Source organism: Orcinus orca, chromosome 1 (genome assembly GCF_937001465.1).
Source record: "Orcinus orca chromosome 1, mOrcOrc1.1, whole genome shotgun sequence".
Classification (NCBI taxonomy): domain Eukaryota; kingdom Metazoa; phylum Chordata; class Mammalia; order Artiodactyla; family Delphinidae; genus Orcinus; species Orcinus orca.
In genome coordinates this window covers 183,866,987-183,889,871 of record NC_064559.1, presented here as the reverse complement: position 1 = coordinate 183,889,871, position 22,885 = coordinate 183,866,987, and the positions used below count along the sequence as shown (strand labels likewise).

The 22,885-nt window shown below is 56.3% G+C and overlaps 1 protein-coding gene across 7 annotated transcripts; it reads left to right on the top strand.

The window, feature by feature from the left end:
* The first annotated feature begins 755 nt into the window (after nucleotides 1-755).
* MAP7D1 (MAP7 domain containing 1) lies at nucleotides 756-22,623 on the top strand. Of its 7 annotated transcripts, none has more exons than XM_033422142.2 (18): nucleotides 757-1,055; nucleotides 13,297-13,647; nucleotides 13,829-13,897; nucleotides 14,494-14,657; nucleotides 15,284-15,398; nucleotides 16,862-16,972; nucleotides 18,166-18,288; nucleotides 18,385-18,539; nucleotides 18,634-18,776; nucleotides 19,535-19,887; nucleotides 20,150-20,327; nucleotides 20,414-20,552; nucleotides 20,660-20,764; nucleotides 21,060-21,113; nucleotides 21,309-21,354; nucleotides 21,440-21,536; nucleotides 21,654-21,847; nucleotides 22,034-22,623. In XM_033422142.2, exons 1-18 carry the CDS (start codon nucleotides 1,010-1,012, stop codon nucleotides 22,042-22,044), a joined length of 2,454 nt encoding a protein of 817 aa, XP_033278033.1. In that variant the 5' UTR covers nucleotides 757-1,009; the 3' UTR covers nucleotides 22,045-22,623. The 7 variants fall into 7 exon arrangements, with proteins under 7 accessions (XP_033278032.1, XP_033278033.1, XP_012387247.1 ...); XM_012531794.3 differs by having other exon boundaries at nucleotides 758-1,055; nucleotides 19,535-19,860; XM_004266458.4 differs by having other exon boundaries at nucleotides 760-1,055; nucleotides 19,535-19,860; nucleotides 21,312-21,354.
* The last annotated feature ends 262 nt before the right edge of the window (nucleotides 22,624-22,885 follow it).

Sequence of the window (22,885 nt, the reverse complement as noted above, 5' to 3'; positions counted from 1 at the left end):
AGGGGAGAAAATCCTTCCGGGGAGCTGGAAGGGGTCGTCTGAAGGGGCTGGGGAAGGTTCAGGGTCAGGACCACCCAGTTTGGAGCCGGGAGAGACCCAGCAGATTAGAGACTTGGGTAAAGCGGTGGTGCAGGCCTGTAATTACCCCAGAGGAGCAGGGAAGACACCAACCGTAGGATGATGGAGGAAGGGCGGCAGCAAGGCTCCCGGGCCGGGCCTCTCGCCACCCCAGCCATCAACAGGGGAGAGAAAGCATAGCCCTTTTAGGGGTCTCCTTGCGACCCTCCTTCAGGTCTCCCGACGACCCCCGGGAGAATTTTGTTTGAGGTGGGTTTGGGAGAGAATGAGGACTTGAAGCTGCCGCCAAGGCCCCAGAGCCGGAGCTTCCAGGCTCCAGGGTGGGATTGGGGGCTTCCATCCCGGCTCCCCCCTGCTCCCCCCAGTCCTAGCGGCGGGTGAGTCACCAGAGCGCTCCCTACATAGTCGCCTCGCGCAGCGGCGCGTACCAACGCGCCGCCGCAGGGGGAGACAGCTCGACGGGCGTCCTCCGGGAGCCGTGGCGTCCTCTCCGTGGCGGCCGCGTCCCCAGGCGCGAGGCCCCGCGCCCCCAGGGCGGGGGCGGGGCGGGTGGGGCGGGCTCGCGGCCGCTAGGTCCCGGGCACTGCGGGGGTGGCCCTCCCTGCGTCCAACTTGGTACGCGCCAGCGGCGAGGCCAGGCCCAGCCCGGGCGGTACAATAGGGTTGGGCCGCGGCGGGGACTGGGCCGGCGCTGGGCGAGGAGCAGGATCGCGGCCGGAGCCGACAGACACTGGGCGGCCGGCGACTCCGAACCCGCAGGCCACCAGCCGAGCCAGCCTCGACCTACCCCGGAGCTCCCCCCCGCCCTTCGAATCGTTGCCCGCCGGGCCGGGCCGGGCGTGATGCACCGCGGGACCCCTATCCTGGCCGCTGGCCGCCGCCGCCGTCGCCGCTGCTGAAATCCCGAAGACTCCCCAGTGACGCCGCAGCCATGGAGAGCGGCTCACGTTCGGAGCCCGGTGCCGGCGCAGCCCCAGGTATGCCAGAGGCGAGATGAGAGAAGGGGATCGTGGGGCCTCGGACAGGCCGAGGATGAGGCCGGCCCGGTCGGCGGGGACCCCTCTCCTGCCGAGCCCTCTGACCACTTGGAAGTTCAAAAATAAAGGTTGCAGCGGCGTCGGCGGCTCTGGGCCACCGACGCATCTTCTGACAGCTGCCCCCTCCCCCATCCCGGGCGCTGGGACGTCCTGGGCGCCAGGATCCGCGAGGAACCCAATGTGGAGTTGTTGGTGACCCTTCCGCCCCAGCCCAGTGCCACCTCGGCTTCCCTGCCCTTACCCTTCTTCCCGATCCACCCCAGGCCCTGAAGATCCTCTTCTCCTGAGCTGGGGCGTCTGTCCCCTCCCCATCCCCGGTGGGCACGTGTGACCCCAACCTGAACGTGTGTGTCGGGGGTCCACATTCTCAGGCCTGAAGCCTTGCATACCGAAGCCTAGGCCCTGGCGCCCCCCCCACACCCAGGCCCTGGCCCAGACCTCGCCCCCACCCCATCCCTCCAGCTGCCGCGCAAAGGGCCTGTTGCTGCTGCGGGCTGGCCGGGAGGGGAGTAGAGGGGAGGGGAGGTCTCTAGCGGCGGCTGCCAAGTAACCCGCCGGATAAAGGCGAGGGGGAGGGGGAGGCGGCATTGTTTGGGGCGAGGGCGGGAGCTGGGGAGTGGGCCGATTCCCCTGCAGCCTGGCCTACTCTGGAGCCCACCCAGGCCGATTTGGGGAGGAAGGGGATAGAAGTAAATCTGTCTACCCTGGTGCCCTCCTTCCCAGCCTCTCCCGTCCTGAGTCTTTCCCTGGAGAATGAGGTGAAGGCTTGAGGCCGGCACTCCAGGGACCTGCCACATCATTCCTCAGGCTGAGGCTTCTGATACCTACCCCCCTTACACACACACACACACACACACACACACACACACACACACACACACACACACTCTCTCTCTCTCTCTCTCTCTCTCTCTCTCTCTCCCTCTCCCCCTCCCTCCCTCTCTCTCTCTCCCTCCCTCCCTCTTTCTCTTTCTCTTTCTCTCCAGGCCCTAGACCATCAAAGCTCTCTCCCCTCCCCTCACCCCACCAACCACCAGTGCCCAAGACTTCTGCAAATCCCTTTCGGATCTGGGAGCAGCTGATGAGGGGGTGGGGACAGGTTTCTGGTTGGGCCTGGGGTTGGAGGGAGGGATTTCTCCTTCTCTTTCTTCCTGGAAAGGGAGGGAAGAGCTTGATTTCTGAGGACCTAAGTCCTGTTCCCACTGACTCAGGGGGGAGGTGGCCCCAACCCCACACCTCCATAGAGTCCTAGAGCCTAATCCCTGTCACCTCCCTGCCCCCTGGGGCATGGGCCCAGGATGAAACAGTGTCTGTGGGTGCGGAGAGCGCAGGACAAGGAGGAGCCGCCTGGCTGTGGGTGGGATCCTCCCCATGCCAGTATGGGTGCTCGGAGGGGATCCTGTGGGTGTGGGAGCTGGAGGATGCAAAGGGGAGGCTGTCAGACTGGTGTGGTTCGGGAGGTTTGTAGGCTGTGCTGGAACAATGGCACTTTGGTCCGTCTTGGCTCTGCTGAGCTTGAGAGGGGACCCAGGGAGGCCTAGGCTGGGTCACTTCCATCTGCTTACTGGCCCTCTGCAGCTGAGGGTCTCTGGCACTGGTGTGTACATCGGGGCCTGAATGGCGGTGATTACTGGGCCAGAGATGAGGGCTGGAGTGAGTAGCTGGTTTATAAGCAGGGCACTGGAGTGGGATGTCTGGACTGAACGTGAGGGCATGGGCGGGATGCTTGGCTGTATTGGGGGGCGCCTGAATGGGTCCTGCATACAGGGTCCTGGATTGGGAAGACTTCTACACATAGGGACCTAGATGGAGTTACATGAGAACCTGGGTCGGGATGGTGGCTGGTCCCTACACAGAGAAGCTGAAGGTGACAAGGGCCCTTGTGAGTCAAGAGCTTCCAGGGAGTAAAGGAATTGTCCACTACACGTGCCCTTGTGAGAGTTTGAGGCATGGGTCTGAGACACCGAGTGCGTATGACGTGATTCCTGCCCTCTTTGAGTTCCCTTTGCACACTGAGCATGAACAGGAGGCAGCGTGCAGCAGGGGTCAAGTTTGGACTGGAGCAAGTGACTTAACCTCCTCTGGCCAGTTTATGCCCCTGGAAAATGGAGGTAGTATTATCAACCTTGTGGGGTTAATGTGAGGGTCAGAAGTGATGGACCTAAAGGAACCTGGCACACAGACACCTGCAATACAGTGTTATTGCCATTACTGTCGTTATGCTTATCGGAACTGGTGCCAGCAGGGAGGTAGGAAATATGGAGGAAGTGAGGGCAGGAATTGGGAGTCAGTTTGCTTAAGAGTGTAGACTCTGGAATCAAACAGTTTAAGTCTCCCCTTCATAACTTACTACTGTGTGACCTTAGGTAATTTGCTTAAGTCTTAAATTTTCCCATTGATAAAATGACAATAATGCTGGACATTATCTCATAGAGACATTGGGATCATTAAGTTAGAGAAACGCATAAAACACTTAGGAGAGGCCCTGATACATAGTCAATGCTCAATAAACGCTATTTATTTTTGTTGTTATTATTTTTAATTCCTTCAGAGGCCTGAGGTGGAGGTGTCATTAATTAGAACTTCAGGAGGTAAATGTAGGCCAGAGAGCAAGGGGGAGGTGCGTTCTAGACAGACATGAGCCAGGCTGTATCTGGGGAACAGAGGGCCCCGTACTTGAAGTGGGGCAGTTGGGAGTAGGAGAGAGACCCAGGGTATGGGTGCAGCCATCCAGCGCAGCCATACTGTTGCCCGCCATGTGCCAGCTTGGTGCTGGCTGTACAGATGGCAGAGAAGTGAATCAGAGCCACTACCCTCAGGGAGCTCCTGGCCCAGTGGGGGAAACCGATGTGTTCACTGCTGGGAAGTCCAGGTATAACAGTGATACAGCGGTTGGTGGAATCTGTTTGTGGAAGACTTCACAGAGGAGGCATTTGAGGTGGACCTGAATGGATGAGAAGATGGACTGCCTCTCTACATACAGCAGCCAGCCTGGCTGGCAGCTCCCACTGACAGTTTCTGTCCCTCCCTGGGTTGGTGGGCCCAATAATGAGGCCTCTAATGAGCCCCTAATGTGCAGTCATGCATATGCAAATAAGGAGGAAGGGGCACCAGGCCAGTTCACTCCCCCAGCTCCTCCTCCTCAGGGATGGGCATCAGCTGGTGGTGGGGAAGGGCTGAGGGAGCAGGGAAGGAGCCAAAAGCAGGGCCCAGGCTGGGGTGGTGGCACTTGAGGGTGGTCAGGGCAGGTCTCAGGTCTGATCAATGTTGGGATTTTGGCCTCAAGCAGCTGGGGACCATGTCCTTGGGTCCCCACTGGGCCTTGGGGCCGGTAAGGCAGCCAATGAGCCAGCCCAGATAATGCAGCTTTGTTGGAGGTGGCAGCTCTGCCTGGCACCCCAGGGCACAGCCTTCAGCATCTCCATCATCACCTCTCAGCTGCAGCTCTGCCCCGAGGGGAGCAGAGAGCATGGTAGGGGGTAGACAACCTGGTATCTAGTGCTCCTCCCCAGTTATACGAGGAGATATGGGCCAAGAATAGACCCTCCTGGTGATCCTACTTATCTCCCACAGGTCTTTATTAAGGACCTTCTCTGTGCCACACATAGCACTTAGTACGTCCCGTGCATTGTCTCATTTGATTCTCAGAACTATCCTGGTAGGGACTAGTATTAGCCTCATTTTATTATTTATTTATTTATTCAAATTTTCTTTTTCGTTTTTGGCTGTGCCACGCAGCATGTGGGATCTTAGTTCCCTGACCGGGAATCGAACCCGCACCCCCTGCAGCGAAAGCACGGATTCTTACCCACTGGACCACCAGGGAAGTCCCATATCCTCATTTTATAGATGAGGCTCAGAGAGGGAAGTAATTTGCTTAAAGTCACACAGCTAGCTACTGGCAGAAGCAAGGTTTGAACCCAGGTCCATCCGACTCTAAAGCCTGTGCACCAAACCTCTATGCTGAATTAGCATGGCCAGGCCAGCTGGTGACAGAGTCTGGCCCGCTGTCCTTGCATGACTGGTCTTCTATGGGCATCTTGGTTTTAGGGACCCTGTGAGCTTTTCTCTGGCAGGCAGAGGTAGAATCAGCAGAGCCCTGGGTCCTCTGTGCCTCCTGCTGGGTTGGAATCTGAGCAAGGGGGACCAGAAGGAGGCCCTGGACTCAGGCAGTGGTGACAGTTCAGCCAGTAGGCCATCCTCAGGCCTTGGCCTGAGTCTGGGCTTCTGTCCTCAGCTTCTAGGCCCCAGCGTGGGCAGCCCTGCTGGGGCTGAGGGAGGGCCCAAGCTGTGGGATGGGGTCATTTCCTGCCGCCTAAAATAACAGGAAGTGGGTGCTCCTGATTGGAGGCTGGGAACAATGGCCGCCACCCCGGCCAGAGAGCTCTTCAGATCTGCAGTCTCAGGTGGGATCCCGGCTCTATCACCCACAGAGGCCCACGGCTTGGCCCCAGTGCCCTGCTGCGAAGGGCCTGTGGCCCAGGTTCGGAGGACCACTGGAGCAGGCTGTCCCTCTCCTAGTTCACTCCCTTTCAGAGCTGGCTCAGCTCTGTCCCGGCTGGGAGTAATGCTGCCCCCTAAGGCTCCCCTCTGTCCCAGCCCCATGATAAGGCATCTCCCAGGGTTTGTCCTTCCTGCCCACCCCATCCTCCCAGCCCAGATCTCTCCAGGAGAGGAAACCCAGGAGGCTGCCCCCTTTGGGTAGCAGAGTGAAGGTACAGACTGTCACCCTGATTTGGGACCCAAACCCAGCTTTGCTACTCACCAGCAAGTCTCTTAATCTCTCTGAATCTATTTCATTTGTCAAATGGGGTAATAATGTCGACCTCATAGGATTGTGGTGAAGATGAAAAGGACTGAAGCTTTAAGGTGTCTAGCTGTGCCTGACACATCATTAGCTGTTGCTGCAGTTACCTGGACTTTCCCTGGGCCCAGGTAGAGGAGTGCCCAGAGGGGCAGGGCCGAAGTGACCTGGATGAGGCTGTGTAAATATACTGGGACATCACGTCCCCGAGTGCTGTATGAATCTCTGAGGTTTCTGTCTATGCCTCGGAGGGGGTGCCTGACTGCGTGTGTGTGTGTGTGTGCGCGCGCGCGCAGATTTCTGAATCCCAGTAGGTCTGTTTTCTGTATGTAACAGGAGAGAGAAAAGAAACATGTCTTGTCTCTCGCCATTATGCAGACTCTGTCCACATTGTCTGGGTCTCTCTCTTTGCAGTGTGTACCCTCTGTCTGCGTGTGTGTCTTTGCCCCTCTGTCGGCCTCCCTGCCTTCGTTTGTCTGATCCAATGCTGCCGCCTAAGGAGCTGCTACGAGAGCCAGGAAGGCTCTGGGTAGGGGTCAGCTAGATGCTGACCTCTGCTGTCTGTGCAGCCCCTCCCCTGGGCACTCCCTTGCTCAGCCTCCTGGAGGAGGGCCACTCGCCCTCACACCTGCTCAGGTGCCCCACTTCTTGGCTCCTGGTGGCCAGCCTGGGCAGGAGCCTGCCTTCCCTGCATTCCTGCCCTCTGAGCTCAGTGCCTGCCTGCCCCACCTGCACCCTTCATCTTCATGGGGGAAACCTCCCCAGGGGAAGCACTGAATCACTTCCTTCTTCAGGGAACAGGCAGGAGCCTTAGGGAGGGGTGATGTGACACCCACCAGAAACAGTGTGACATAAGGGTTTTGTCATCAGACAGCCTTGGGCCCTGTCCTACCTCCGACACTGACGTGAGCAGTTCACTTAACCTGTCTAAGTGTTCGCACCTGGGGAACGGGGGCCCCTATAGCGCTTTCCCTTTGGGGCTGTAATAAGAACTAGATGAGATAAGGGAAGGTGCCTGGTGTACTGCAGGGCTTCAGCTGTGTTTCCCTTCCTGGGCTGAGGCGCTGGCAGGGCACATACAAGTCTCTGATATGGTAAAGACATTGAGGGTTAGAGAGGCTAGACTTTGGAGCAGCTTGGGGTTTTACTATGTTATCCACAGTGTATCCATCCATCCATCCATCCATCCATCCGTTCATTAAACAGACACAGAATTCCTACTCTGTGCTGGGTGGGTCCTGTATAAAGCTCTGGGCTGCAAAAAGGATTCTCGCCACCAACTCTCGCAGGGGCAGCAGGCAGACAAAAAGGGCAGACTGAGTTATCGGTATTGTGAGAGGAGTTTTGGCCCAGGAGCAGTTGTTGGGGAGGGATGAGAGGAAAGGCCTGCCAGCGCCCAGAGGGTGGAGATGGGAGTAAGCACCCTGAGACATGTGACAGGCCCTCCGAGAGACTCGGCCCTGATCTTTCTGCAGTCCTTCTTGGGTTTTCTGAGAAGACTAGACTTACTGACCCTGCAACCAGCTCCTGCACCTTTGCCCTGCTAATGCTCTTTGTGCCAAGAAATGAATACAAACTATCTGTCACTTATCCAGTTCTTAACAAATACTTCTGGTAGATATCAGCACAGCAAAATAAAACCTCACAATTCGACACACACAAAAATACAATAAAAGGAGGTGACTGAAGGATCACATTTGATGATTGAAAATGGAAATAATCAGATATTGGTTTAACCACACCACACCATATAGATAATTAACCAAGGAATTAATTTGGCTAACATAATTTGTTCCGAATAACACTGTCCCAATGATATTTCATCAGGGTTGGCATAATTCTGAGGAAAATATTTGGATTCGGGGTCAATAGTCCTCCAGGTCAGAAGAAGAATTCCAAACGTGCTATTTGCCTCTTGGGAAGTTTTTCCTGTTGAACTGCTGGAGTCAACACTCATTATTACTTTTATTAACTTCTCCCTGACTACCTTAGTCCAAGAAGCTGCCCAAACTCAACTGAGGGGGAGTTGTTTTGCTTCCCTTCAAGTGCTTATCCCTTTGCAAGAAATTGCAATATGGGTTTGCTCATTATTAGAGTAAAAATCTCCTTCTCTGTGCACCTGCTTTAGGCAAGGGTGGCTTCCTGGTACAGTGCTTTATTCTCACTCGGCAGCATTTCGTGACCGTCTCCACATACTGGGCACCACAGCAGCTGCTGTTGAAGCAGTGGCGAGCAGAGCAGATGCGGCCCAGCCCTTAGGGGGAGGCTGACAATAACAAAAGGACCAAACAAGGAAGTATAAAACCGTAACAGTCACAGTGCTCCAAACAAGAGGCACATGAAGCCATGACTATATATAATGAAGGAATTTACCCTGTTCGTAGAGGCCAGGGAAGGCTTCCCTGAGGAAATAATGCCTAAGCGAAGATCTGAAGGGTGAATGGGAGTTAAATAAGAAAAGACGGAGGGAAAAGAGCATGTGCAAAGGCCCCGTGGCAGAGGGAGTGTGCAAGGCTATCAGAATTAAAAGGTCAGTGTGGCTGGAGTGTAGAGAGCAAGTGGGGAACAGGGGAGCAGAGGTGGGGACTCAAGAGGTGTAGGGAGGGAGACAGGGGCTTCAGGCTGCCAGACTTGCAGCCTGGGTTCAAGAATTTTGTCTTTCTCTTCAGAACAAGAAGTCACTGTGAAGCTTCCAGTGGGGAAGAGTACCATGGCCAGATTTGCGTTTGGAAACAATTACTTTGGCTGCTCAGTGAAGAGCAGAGTGGGAAAGGGTGCAGGTAGGACAGTGGGGGGAATCTGCAGTCATCCAGGGAAGAGAGATGCTGATGGTATCTGCCAGGGTGGAGTTCATTGATACATTCATTCAACAAATAGCTGTGGAGCACCTGTGTGCCAGGCTCTGTTGGCCTTAGAAATAGAAGAGCTAAACAAAGTAGACAAAAATGTGTGCCCTCGTGGAGATTACCTTCTGGGGGTGGGAGACAGTGTTAAAGTGCTACTGATGCTTACTGGGGAAAATAGAGTTGGAAGGAAAAAGAATACAGTTGGAAAGGGGAGGGAGACTTCAACTGCAGTTTGTAGTTTTAAGGAGGGGATCAGGGAAGGCTCGAATGAGAAGTCGCATGCGGGTAAAGATCTGAAGGAGGTGAGGGAGTGAGACATGCAGGATCTGGGGGCAGAGAATTGTGGTAGAGGGAACAGCGAGGGCAAAGCCCCGAGGCAGAAGCATGCCTGTCACAAATAAGGAACAGTGGCCAGAAGAGACGGAGCAGGGGGAGAAGGGGAGGAGGAGAGGAGGCCAAGAGGTAATGGGCTGGAGGGTGAGGATCCCCAAGGGCCCTGGAGGCCATTGTGATGCCTTTGTTTTTTCCTCCCTTGAGGTGGGGCGTCTTTGGAGGATTGTGTCAGTTCCCCAAGCAGGGATTGAACGTGGGCCACGGTAGTGAAAGCCCACAGTCCTAACCACTAGGCCACCAGGGAACTCCTGATCTGACTTATACTTGAAAAGAATCATTCTGCTGCCGTGGTGAGAGAAGACCAAAGGGGAACAAAGAATGGCAGCAGGGAGGCTTTTATGAGAGATGACAGTGGCTGGACCACAATGATAGAAGTGGAGATAGAAGTGACTGGATTCAGAGTATACTTGGCATGTGGAGCCAAAAGGATTTACTGAGACATTAGATGTGAGTTGTGAGACAAGAAAAGATTCTAAAATGACTCCAAGATTTTTGGCCTGAGAAACTGGAAGGACTGGGTTGCCATTGACCGAGATGGGGAAAACTGGAGGAGGAGCAGGGTTTGGGGGAGAAAGATTGGGAGCTCAGTTTTGGATGTTAAATTTGGGGCGTCACAGACATAGAGAATGGACTTGAGGACACGGGGAGGGGGAAGGGTAAGCTGGGATGAAGTAAGAGAGTGGCATGGACATATATACGCTACCAAATGTAAAACAGATAGCTAGTGGGAAGCAGCTGCGTAGCACAGGGAGATCAGCTCGGTGCTTTGTGAGGGGTGGGATTCGGAGGGTGGGAGGGAGATGCAAGAGGGAGGAGACATGGGGATATACGTATATGTATAGCTGATTTACTTTGTTATACAGCAGAAACTAACACACCATTGTAAAAAAATTACACTCCAATAAAGATGTTAAAAAAAAAATTGTCAGTAAGACATCCAGGGGTGTCAAGTAGGGAGTTGCATGAGCTAAACTGGCACTCAAGGGAGACGTCTGGGCTGGAGGTAAAAATTTGGTTGTCATCAGCAGAGCAATGGTATTTAAAGCCGTGAGTCTGGATGAGATCACCAAGAGAGTACGTGTAGACCAAAAAGAGATGAGGTCTTCACCGGAGCCCTGGGGCACTCCGGTACTAAGAGGTTAGGAAGTTAAGGAGGGACCAGCAAAGAAGCCTGAGAACTCACAGCCAGCAAGTTGAAGGAAATCGGGAGAGCTTGTCGTCTTCAGAGCCAGTTGAAGAAAAGTGTTCAAAAAGCACCAAGGGATCAACTGTGTCAAATGCGGCTGATAGGTCAGCAGGACGAGGGCCAGGAAGTGGCTGCTGACTTAGCAATGCGGAGGTCACTGGTGACCTTGAGAAGAGCAGTGTCATGGAGCAGTGGGCGTGAAGGCCTGACCCACGTGGGCGCTTGTGGCAGAGATGGGAAGAAGCAGACCAATTCTTCCAGCAAGGCTGCTTACTGAGCCCCTGTCAGGTGCCAGAGGTGGTGTACCTACTCACCATAGGTCCCAACACCATAGGCCCCAGCCTGAGGAAACTGGGGCTCAGACAGGTTCAGGGCCTGTCCAAGGTCCCACAGCAGAGCTGGAATTCCCTACTCAGGCCTGTCTGACTCTGAAGCCTAAGACCTTTCCACCTCGCTGCATCTGATGCCCAGGTGCAGGCCCTTCCAGGCCTCATCCCTCTACTTCGTCCGAGACTCCCTTCACAGGGCTAGTCAGAAGCTAGTTGGAAATTCACTGTCTTGCTTGGTGGGTGTGATTTGCCTAAGTGTAGACAAGCAGCCGCCTACCAGTTTTCATTGCAACACAGGTAGCAGGCACAGGTGCTGGGAGGATGGCAATAAGCAGGCCTCAACCTCAGCCTTCAAGCTTTGTAACTGATACTTACATACCTAGGCCCTCTGGCCCCAGACAGTCCTGGGTTCAGTCCTGCCCCTGCCATATACTAGTTCTATGACCCTGGACAAATCACTTAGTGGGGTAAGTTTTGATCGTCTCATCTGTCAAATGGGGATAAGATTCTCAGAGCTCATATGAAGATGCAGGATGGGGATACAAAGGGCCCAGCTCAGCTCTCGGTATGTAGTAAGCACTCACTAAATGGTTGCCACTAGTTTTTTTGCCCACTGGAATTGGAAAGGAGTTTGCGGGTGGCTGGGAAGTCGACTAGCAGTGACCAGGCAGCCTTTTGGAGCTGGTCTGGTGAGAGCTGTCATGAGCCTAGGGGCTGGCAGAGTTGGAGGGACCGTTGGGGGAAAAGGGCCTTAGCTGGGGCTCTTGCCTGGAGACCAGGAAGCTGGAAGGGAAGGAATGAGGGGCAAAGTGTGAGCCTCAGATAATTTCATTGTGTAACATGTGTTACCCCATACTGCCTGACACAGGCAGGAGGGTGTGGGGCTAAGAGCGTGGGCTGTGGTGACAAACACTGGGTTCAAGTCCAGGCTCCTTCACTTCCCAGCTGAGCGACCTCAAACTACTTTACTTAACCTCTTTTTGCTTTACTTTCCTCCTCTGTGTGAAAGAGATATTTATAGTGCCTTCCTCAGAAGTATTGTCATAAGGATTAAAACTAATACGTGTAAAATGCTCTCAACATAGGAAGCCTTCGAGAAATATACACACGTTAGTGGTCATTGTTGTCACTAACACTCATCACAGTCCTACTGTCTGCATTTTACAGAGGAGGAGCTGTGGCACAGAGAGGGTCTGTAACTAGCCCAAGGTCACACAGTTAGCGGGGAGGCCACATATTCAAACAGCCTGTCTTCCTCAGAGCCCACTGGACACCCGTCTCCCTGAAAAGGGTCCCCAGAGTTCCAAAGCTGACTCCTGGGGAGTGTCCTCTCCCTGCATCCACATTGTCACCCACAGGGGTGGGGAGTTTGTCACCTCCTGAGAGGGCCACCGTCCCTAGAGCAGAGGACCCTGCATGGTGGAGGCACCTGGCGAGAGCGGAAAATGCTTCCTTAGATTGACCTTTCCATGGACCCTGGCCCTGATCCCTACGCCCAGGCAGTGGCTGTGTCCCCACCAATCCCCTCAGTGCCCAGAGGGCAGCAGTAGATGGTACCAGGGCTCAACACGCAGAGGCTTCCTTTGGCAGCTTCATAAGACCCACAGGAAAAGAGAGGGAAGTATTGTTTGCTGGCACATGAATTGTTCCAGGCACTTCACTGACACGCCTATCAGCTTGGGCTTATAGTCCCCATTTTACAGGTATGAAAACTGAGGCTTAGAGCAGTTGAGTGGCTTCCCCAAGGTTATCAGGCCCTCTCTTCCTGTCTTGGGGTGCTGAAGTCGGAATCAGGCCCTCATCAGGCTGACTCCCAAGCCAGTCCTTCTGTTGCGCTATAGTGTACTTGTGCTCACATGTGTGCATGAACACGTATACACCAAGTCATGTGTTTTCCTTACTTGGCACTTTGGTGTCTTTTACAGGGACCCTGAAATATCAGTGTCTTAAAAGAAGAAATCTGAGGGTGGTTGGGAAAGAAAAAAAGATGACAAAGGGGATGTCGCTGGCTGCCTACCCTTTTGGGGATTCCACACGGGCATCCCACTGTGCCCAGCACTGGCAGCCCCTGAGCACCAGGCCTTGGGATGGGCACTGTGACCCCAAGGTAAAGCAGAAAGGCGAGGGAGGCAGACATGGAAACCAATCATTACCATTTGGTGCACTAACAACTGCTACAAACTTCTCAGCTTTTCCGATACACCCTGCTCCCTTCTGCCCCTTTGCAAATGCTCTTCTCTTAGCCAGAACCCTCTCTTCCTTGGTTTGCCAACTCCAGCTCATCCTGGACCTCAGCTTGGCTATAATTTCTGCAGGAAGCCCCTCCAATATAGGTTAACAACCATCTCTGCTCAGACATAGTACTTATTCTATACTGTAATCGCCTAGCTATCTATCTGTCTGCCCTGCTAGAGTGTGGGCTCCACAGAGGCAGGGACTGTGGCCATTTTCTCACCGTTATATCATTAGTATCTGGAAGAGGGCCTGGCACATGGAAGGAACTCGATAAACATGTATGAATGAATGAATGAATATCAGCTGGACAAGGGAGAGAGCTGCATGTTGAACGGATGGCACAGATGTTCTATCTGACTTTCTCTCCTCTCTTGTGTTGTTCTTCCAGATGTGGCAGCCAGGACCCCTCCAGAGCCAAGACCTTCTCCAGAAGGTGACCCCTCCCCGCCGCCGCCACCACCACCGATGTCAGCCCTGGTGCCCGACACTCCCCCAGACACCCCTCCCGCCATGAAGAACACCACTGGCCCTAAGCAGCTCCCACTGGAACCAGAAAGCCCCCCAGAGCTGGTAGGGCCTAGGCCAGCCCCGAAGCAGGAAGAGTCCCCTTTCTCAGAAGTGAAGATCAGGGGACCCACCCCACCAGCCACAGGCCCACGGGATGCCAGGCCTCCTCGAAGGAGCAGCCAGCCATCCCCAACAGCAGGGTCAGCTGCCGACAGCCCTCCCACGAAGCAAGGTATGTGCGATGTCCCTAGTCCTGGGCCCAGTCCCAGCCCTGGATGATGCCAGCCAGGGGAGTCTCTACCTGGAGGAGATAAGAAAAGGCATGGGATGAGGCCTTCGGGGAGGGCCCTGAGGCTGACTCCCTTCTTGGGGGAGGCTCTTGACCTAAGCCTCTTCTTGTTCCCTCTATTAAGATGCAAAGAAGGCAGGAGAGAGACACAAGCTGGCGAAGGAGCGGCGGGAAGAGCGGGCCAAGTACCTGGGTAAGTGTGTGGGAAGCAGTGGCATCTTCTTCAGCGTCACCACCATCGACATCCTATTGGTAACACTAACACTTCTGGAGCATTTATTATGTGCACTGTGCTAAGAGCGGTATGCTTATCCCACTTAACCCTCTACCCATTCTGAGGATGGGGAAACAGAGGCTCAGAAAGATGAAATCCTTTGCCTGAGCCACACAGCTAGTGGCGTAGCTGAGATTCAGACCCAGAAGCCTCATCTCACCCCAAATCTCATGCTCCTAATCACAATACATGAGTATCGATACAGCAGACCCCAAAGTCAGACGGGGATCTGGCACGAAAGAGCTTGTTTCTCCCTCGGTGCCCAGAGACCATGAGGCCAATGGGGGAGAAACAGGCCTCCTGTTGGGGAAGCCCTCATTCTGAGGTCTCAACCCATCTTCAGGATGCCCTTCAATTTGAGGGGGGGAGTCTGAGAGCAGAGGCACCTCCCACCAAGCAGGCAGGGGGAAGACCCCCCCAGGGTCGGAGGAACAGGCAAGGCCACTTGGAGGAGACACTTGCTGGGCCGGGCGCTGCAGGACTGCTCACGCCCCCCGGGGCTCCTTTCTCCACAGCGGCCAAGAAGGCAGTGTGGCTGGAGAAGGAGGAGAAGGCCAAGGTGCTGCGGGAGAAGCAGCTCCAGGAGCGCCGGCGGCGGCTGGAGGAGCAGCGGCTCAAAGCCGAGCAACGCCGAGCAGCCCTGGAGGAGCGGCAGCGGCAGAAACTGGAGAAAAACAAGGTGCGTTTATGCTGAATTCTGACCAGGTGCACGTGGATCTGTGTGCATGTGTGTGCACACGTCTGCACACTGGCTTAGTGTGTATGCACATCTGTGTTCATGTGTCTGCAGTTGTGTGCCGTGGGTACTACCTCTGGGCATCTGTGCAGATGTTTGGTTCTGTACGCGCCAGGGTGAGCACTTGTAACCCTGTGCTATCAGTACACGTATGTGTGTGTGTATAGGTGTGCAGAGATGTGTCTGTCTGAGTGCGCTGAGTGAGCTCCTAGTTAGGAGAACCCTGGCTTGAGCACCATGAAGATATGAAGAAAAAGGCAGCCTGGCCCTGCCCCGGATCCTCAGGCTAAAAGCAAACACAGCTCCAGGGTCAGGACCCTCGTGCCAGTGGCCCACCTGGGAGTCCTAGGCACGGAGAGTCCTGCTCCATCCTCAGAGAAACAGCTCATACACTCAGATAATAAGTCAAGAACAGTGAAAAGCTCCCCAAGAACAAGGTGAAAGGGATCTGTTGCAAACTGTCTTCAATCATAGGGGAAGGCATTGTCCCAGGAGAGAGACAGCCTTTCTCCCAGGTAGGAGGAATGATTCTGAGCCCAGACCCTTCCCCTCTGCCCCCTCCTCACCAGGAGCGATATGAAGCAGCCATCCAGCGGTCAGTGAAGAAGACGTGGGCTGAAATCCGGCAGCAGCGCTGGTCCTGGGCAGGGGCCCTGCACCACAGCTCCCCAGGACGGAAGCCCAGTGAGTGCGCAGGAGGGGCCGCAGGGTGGGCGGGGGAGGTTGGGGCCTGAGAGGTGGGGGAAGGGAGCGGCTTCAGTGCAAGGAGCTGGCAGCTCCCTGCAGCAGGTATGCCTTGTTTCATGTGACTTGTGCCTTCTGGAATGATCTGTAAACCCAAGTCTGTAAACCCAAGTCCTTTACAAGGACTTCCACTAGCAAGTCAAGAGGTCGAGTCACTTCATTTGGTTCGCTCCTCAAACCTCTGTCATTTTAGATTAGCCTTCTTTGCTCCTGTCAATTGCTATTAGTTGCTGATACATAGAAGAGCACTTTAATACTCTGCAGACACTGGATGTTTAAAGAAAACCGTCACCCCCTTATGTATCTGTCTTGGAAGGTAGATTTTTGTCTCTGAGTTTTCTTCACGTAGGGCCATCGCGGATTTTGGTCTTTTTGCTGGCATGTATGTACCGCTGTGTTTGGATGTCTTTATGTAATGGCAAGACTCAGTATTTCTCACTGTGCATCTTTTGGTGTATGTGCTCATGGATCTGTGCGTTGTGTGTCTTAATATGTGTTTGCCTTGGTGTGTTTGTGGCCTTGTGTACCTCAGTGTGGGTTCCCAAGTCAGATGGAATTGGGTCAGGATCCCAGCTCTGGCACGTGTGGTGTGACCTCTGACTTCTTGCTGTCTCACTTTCTTCATCTGTAAAATGGGGATAACAGTACTACTTGCCTCCGAGGTTGTAGGTAGATGTTGGGGAGGATCAAGTGTGGTAACATGTGTGTGGTGCCCAGCACAGTGCCTGGTACACGGTAAGCATCCAACAAATGCTAGCTGTTACAAATATGATTAAGTTGCTTCGATGTATTTGTGCCTGTGTGCATCTGGGTCTGACCCTCTTTCCGTTGGTGTTTTTGTTTCTGTATCTGTGCATGTCTGCACACACGCATGCATGTGGAAGTACCTATCACTCTATATGCCCGGGCCTGAACGTCTTTGTCTTTGTGTGTCCCTATGACTATGTGGATTTGTGTGAGTGACTTTGACCATGGGTTCTTCTGTTTAGGAACGTCTGCATTTGTCCCAGTACCGTGGGTGTTGTAGCCATAGAGCCTTGGCTGGGCAGTGCCAGCAAGTGCCGACGCTGGGTGGTTATGGGGGAGGGCTTGCAGCACCCAGCCGTAGGGAGTGACTTCCTGGCCAGGAAGGCTGTAGTTTCTCTAGTTTTACTCCATCTCCTTCCTCTGTTCCTTTTCCGTCGGCTCCCCCAATCCAGGCTGTCTCTGGTCACCTAACCACCCCCTCGCCCCCCCCACCCCGCCCCATCCTCTCAGAGCCGAGTCTGCCTCCTCCTCCCCTTCCTAGCCTGCCCACTCCTCCCTGTCCCCTCCTGCCCGCGGAGCATCCTGCATGGAAGGCCTCAGTGCCCCCCCTGGCTCCCGTCCGGCCCGGCCCTAATGCCGTGTGTTTTCCCCTCCAGGTGGGAGCAGGTGCTCCGTGTCGGCAGTAAACCTGCCCAAACACGTGGACTCTATAATCAACAAGCGGCTCTCAAAGTCCTCTGCCACGCTCTGGAACTCCCCCAGTAGAAGTAAGAGAAGGCCCAGCCCTCCTCCCTCCAGAGCTCCTGTAGTCCCCACCAAGCCTCCTCCAGAGCGCAGCAAGAACCCCAGGTCCCAGGAGCCCTCACATACCCCAGGTCTCCATCCCCGCTCGACCCCACTCGGGGCTCTGCACCCCTCGGGGGAGCCGGCATTTGGGTCTGGGCCCTGAGAACAGAGGTGTGCCCCACAGGGGAGAACAGAGACAAAGGGCAGTGACCCAGCAGGCAGAGCGCCTGGCCGGGGCCTCAAGAGCAGGTGGGTTGGGGGTGGGACTGGCGGTGGAGGGTGGGAATGGGCAGGCAGCCTCGTCTCCAACCACAGCCAGCTGGCCTAGGCCAGCCTGAGGCAGGTGGCCTTGCCCCCGAGTACCCGACGAGCCTGGGTGCCGTGTGTGGAGGAGCCCTCTTGTTCTGACTCCACCCTGGAGGGCCCATGCAACCCTGCCTTCTCTGCTTTCAGAGCCCCAGCCGTGGCCTTGGCTGGCTCCAGAGCCTTGGCCAAGGAGGGGAGCACAGCCCCTGTGTTTGCACCATGCCCTGGTGCTCACATGTGAAGGGGCCATGGTAGGAGTTATTTATAAGTTTCTCCAGCATTTATTTTGTTGCTCTGTTGCCTAGCAACCAAATCAGCTGCTGTTACCAACCCCACCTGACTGAAGCTTAAAAATAACCCAGCAGCTGAGGGGACAGAGCAGGGTGGCCCAGGGCAGCCAGGCCCCCTTAGCAGCCTCTCCCTGGCATGGGACGCACGAAAGCGGGGCCTCTCCTCAGTCAGAGGAGCACAAGGAACCCCACTGTCCCAGATCCATGGGGGCATGCCTCCCCAGGCCAGCCCTCTGAGAGCAGGAAGTGGGACATGGAAGTGGGCATCTGGGTCTGCCACCAACCTTGGGTGGCTCCTCTCTATACTCACAGTGCAGAACCCTTTCACCTGGGGAGAGTGGTAGGAGGGGACCCTCTAGCCCTGCAGGACATTGCCATGGGAAGTGTCTTGTTGCTTGGGTCTGCAGTGGAGGTCAGACCCCAGGACGGACCTGTGTAACCCCCCATGACTGGGGGGAGAGGCCTCCTGGGGGAGGAGACTCCTTGAGCTCGGCATGGGGGTGGTACCTGGCGGTCTCCGGATGCCTCTGCTTGCTCTGGCCCTGCGGTAACCCGCTTCTCCCGGCATCTCCCCCTAGATCGCAGCCTGCAGCTGAGCCCATGGGAGAGCAGCATTGTGGACCGTCTGATGACGCCCACCCTCTCCTTCCTGGCACGGAGTCGCAGTGCAGTCACCCTGCCCCGAAACGGCCGGGACCAGGGTAGGGGCCACGGTCCTGGGAGAGCCCCCTCGAGAGGCGGGACAGGGGCCAGCCTCGTGAGTAGGCCACGCCCCGACCGCACTCATCCCTCCGCAGCCGTGCCCGTGTGCCCTCGCTCGGCCTCCGCCAGCCCCCTGACGCCGTGCAGCGCCCCCCGAAGCGGGCACCGCTGCGCCCCCGCCGGGGAGCGCCGCAAGGCCAGCGCCGGGGGCAGCCCTGCCCCGGCACGCCTCCGGCCCGAGGCTTCGCTGGTGAGTGGCGGGGACAGGGATCCCATCCAGGGCAGCGCGGGCGCCTCTGATCTCTGCTCCCCCTCTCTACGCTCTCCTTAACCCTCCTCCCCAGGTGCAGAAAAAGGAGAAGAAGGACAAGGAGCGGGAAAACGAGAAGGAGAAGAGTGCCCTGGCCCGGGAGCGCAGCCTCAAGAAGCGCCAGTCGCTGCCGGCCTCTCCGCGCGCGCGCCTCTCCACTGGCAACGCGGAGTTCAGGTGGGCCGGGCAGTGGGGCGCACCGCCTGCCTATGCCAGCCAGCCAGGCAGCCATTCGTTCGTAAATATGTGTTAGGCACCCACCTCTGGAAGGAAAGCTCCTTGAGGGAGGATTTTTTTGGGGGGTGGGGGGAGTGTTTTGATCACCGAAGTACCCTAGCACCTAGAACAGTGCCTGGCGTCTGGTAAGCACTCAACAAATACCTGCTGGATGCATGAATGGTCCTTGCCAGGTACTGTTCTGGGTGCTGAGGGCGTTTCCGTGACCCAAACCAGACCTAGTTCTTTTTTTTTTAAGTTTATTTATATGGTTGCCCTGGGTCTTAGTTGTAGCACGTGGGCTTCTTAGTTGCAGCGGGCAGGCTCCTTAGTTGCGAAAGGTGAACTCTTAGTTGCGGCATGCATGTGGGACCTAGTTCCCTGATCAGGGATTGAACCCAGGCCCCCTGCATTGGGAGCGCAGAGTCTTAACCACTGCGCCACGAGGGAAGTCGCTAGGCCTAGTTCTTGCTCTTATTAGTCTTACTGGCTATTGGGGAAACAGACAATAATCAAAGAATCACAAATGAATATGTAATTACAAACTGGGATGTATGCTCTAAAAGGAAATTTTATGTTTCTGTGAGAGCACATAAGGTGGGGTGCTGACCCAAGCCTGGGGCGGACACTTCCCTGAGGAAGTGACATGCCGAAAGTGTGTACATGTGTGCGTGGACACTCTGTGCCCTCAAGGTCTAACTCTTCTTTTTTTCTCCCAGTCCCAAATCCAAGGCCCGGCCATCCTCTCCCTCCACATCCTGGCACAGGCCTGCCTCTCCCTGCCTCAGCCCAGGGCCAGGTCATGCTCTGCCCCCAAAACCACCGTCCCCCCGAGGTACCACTGCATCACCCAAGGGGCGGGTTCGGAGGAAGGATGAGGCAAAGGAGACCCTCAGTGTGGCGGGGCCTGAGGACAAGAACCAGAGCAAGGGCAAGGCCCTTGACGAGAAGGAGCCTGCAGCCCCAGCCTCACCCGCACCCTCGCCTGTGCCCTCACCCACCCCAGCCCAGCCCCAGGAGGAGCAGCCCACAGAGATCCCTGCAGGTGGGCAAGGAGAGAAGAGGCCAAAAGGTGGGCAGGGCAGAGAAGCCAGCTTTGCCTGTGAGGGGCAGGCGGTCAGAGGTGTGGGCTGCCAGAGATGCCTGGGGACTGGGTATTGGCGAAAGGAGGCTCCTGCCAGAGAGGAGGACCTCACTGTTCTGAGTTGGTGGCAGGAGTTGGGCGGGTGGGCCGCCGGGATCGCCCTGAGGTCCAGGAGGCACGGGGGCATGCAGGGGTGATGGAGGTGCCTGTGCTGGTGTGTGCTGATTCCTGGTCCTGGATCCCGCTCCAGATACAGCAGTCTTGACCTCACCCCCAGCCCCTGCTCCCCTGGTGACCCCTGGCAAACCGATGGCTGGCACGACGGACCGAGAAGAGGCCACTAGGCTCCTGGCTGAGAAGCGGCGCCAGGCCCGGGAGCAGCGGGAGCGCGAGGAACAGGAGCGAAGGCTGCAGGCAGAAAGGGACAAGTGAGCACGCCCTCGGGGACTGAGGAGGCCTTTACAGGGGCTGGGGAAGAAGCTGGGGATAAGCCTGCGTCTCCTCTGTCCCCCAGGCGAATGCGAGAGGAGCAGCTGGCTCGGGAGGCCGAGGCCCGGGCAGAGCGGGAGGCGGAGGCCAGGAGGCGGGAGGAGCAGGAGGCCCGGGAGAAGGCTCAGGCGGAGCAGGAGGAACTGGAGCGGCTGCAGAAGCAGGTGCCCCCGCGGGGCGGGGCGCGGGCGCCTCCTCGTGGCGGGCCTGGGGCCGACCGGGAGGGACAGCTGGAGGCCGGCTGCCTAAAGCTCACGGGGTTCTCTGGCAGAAAGAGGAGGCCGAAGCTCGATCCCGAGAAGAAGCGGAGCGGCAGCGTCTGGAGCGGGAAAAGCACTTCCAGCGCGAAGAGCAGGAGCGGCAGGAGCGCAAAAAGGTGTACAGAGCGGCGGGCCGGGAGTTCTGTGGGCGGGGTTTGGTCCCAGTGGGCGGGGCCAGCTCCTGGGCTCAGTCCCCACTCCGTTGGAGGGGCTGGTGGGGCTGGGAAGTGGGCCCTGCCTTGGACTTGTAGAGGGTAGGACAAGAAGGAGTTGGGGTGAGGTCGGCTTTCTGGCCTGGAAAGAATTGATACGAGCTGGAAGGGCCTTGAAACTCCAGGACCAGGACTAGCTGGTGGGAGATTGAGGGTTAGGGCGGGTCTTGGGCCTAACTGGTGTGGGGCTTCCCAACAGCGCCTGGAGGAAATCATGAAGAGGACTCGGAAGTCAGAAGCTGCTGAAACCAAGGTCAGGATGCCCCCAAGAGCGGTGTTGGGAGTGGAGGTCCAGTGAGGAAGGGAGGTTGGGGAAAGGCATCCAGGGTGGAGGAGGGAGGCCGTCTGGGAGGCTGCTCAGGGTCTGGGCTGGGGAGAGAAGAATTCAGCAGCTCAGTGGGATGGGGCCAGATATCCCCTTGAGCCTGACTGCTCTTCCTCTTCAAAGCAGAAGCAGGACAGAAAGGAGGCAAAGGCCAACAATTCCAGCCCAGGTAAAGGCCTGTTCCCCTCGTTTCCATCCCGATCCTCAGACCTCATCCTTTCACCAGCCCCTAACTGGTGGCCATTCCTTCCCAGGGATAGACCCTGTGAAAGCCATGGAGGCTCGGTCTTCTGGGCTGCAGAAGGAGGCTGTGCAGAAAGAGGAGCTGGCCCCCCAGGAGCCTCAGTGGAGGTACCAGCTCCCAACCCCAGGGGCCGTGAGCAGGGAGGCAAGGTCAAGCTGGCGCTGTGGGGTACCTGGGCTGTCCTACGATGCGAGGTGCCTAAGCGTTGGCCTCTGCATCCACAGCCTGCCAAACAAGGAGTCGCCGGGGTCCCTGGTGAATGGCCTGCAGCCTCTCCCAGCGCACCAGGAGAATGGCTTCTCCCCTAAGGGATCCTCTGGGGACAAGAGTCTGGGCCGAACTCCAGAGGCACTCCTGCCCTTCGCAGAGGCAGAAGCCTTCCTCAAGAAAGCTGTGGTGCAGGCCCCGCAGGTCACAGGTAGGTTTCCCTGTCTCCCGGACCTATATCTATACCTCCCAGCAGCCTTCCCTGGCCTCCTCAGCCGTGCCCTCTCTTCTCCTAGCTCTGCCAGAGGCCCTCTCAAGCTCTGCCCTGAAGACCCCCAGCCATCTGAGCTTGGAGCCTGCTTTCCCCTGACTGTTTCCTTTCCTGCTTTTTTCCCAGAAGTCCTTTAAGGGGTTGCCTTGGATCCAGGCACAACTATGAGGGCTCCTTTGCGTCATCTACCAGGATGTCTGCAAGAGAAAGAGACAGAACAAAGCTGGAAGTGGCCTGGGCCCCTGAGGGTTGGGTCCTCTCTGTTATTTTTAACCTGCACCTTATAGACTGATGTCTCTTTGGCTGGAGCCCCTCAGTGCATTCGTGTGCTCACACGCGCGGACACCCCCCCCCCCACACACACACATACACTCACAGCCTCTCTGGCCTCCTCCCACGGGGAAGCGCTACCTGTAGTATTTGCCTTGGTTTGGTGGGGTACAGTGGATGTGAATACTGTAAATAGCTTGTGCTCAGACTCCTCTGCGTGGAGGGGTGGGTGCAAGAGGCAGACCCTCCCAAGACTCCCTGGGGAGATCTTCCTCCCTCTATTTAACTGTGACTGAGGGGGAACCCAGGTCTGGGGATGGGGGGCACCTTGGGCCACAGGATACTGGTTGCTTTAGGAGTACCCATGCCCCCTGCCCTCGCCTGGAATCAGTGTTATTGCATCTGATCAAATTTCTCCAGAAATAAAATGAGAATAATTCTGCCAATGCTGTCTCTTCTTGGGGCTGGCAGTGGGGCTGGGAGCATGTGGCCTCCTGAGTTCTAAGAAGAACTTGAGGAGACAGGGGCCTGCAGATATCCATCCCTACCTGGTATCAGTCCTAGACATCCTGCCTGTGGCCTTCCTTTTTGTTATTTATTCATTTAACACAAATGGTTACATCTACCCTGTACCAGGCAGTGGGCTTCTGTGCCAGGGATGCAGTAGTAGGAAAAGACGTGGCCTCTGCTCTCACGGAGTTGACAGTC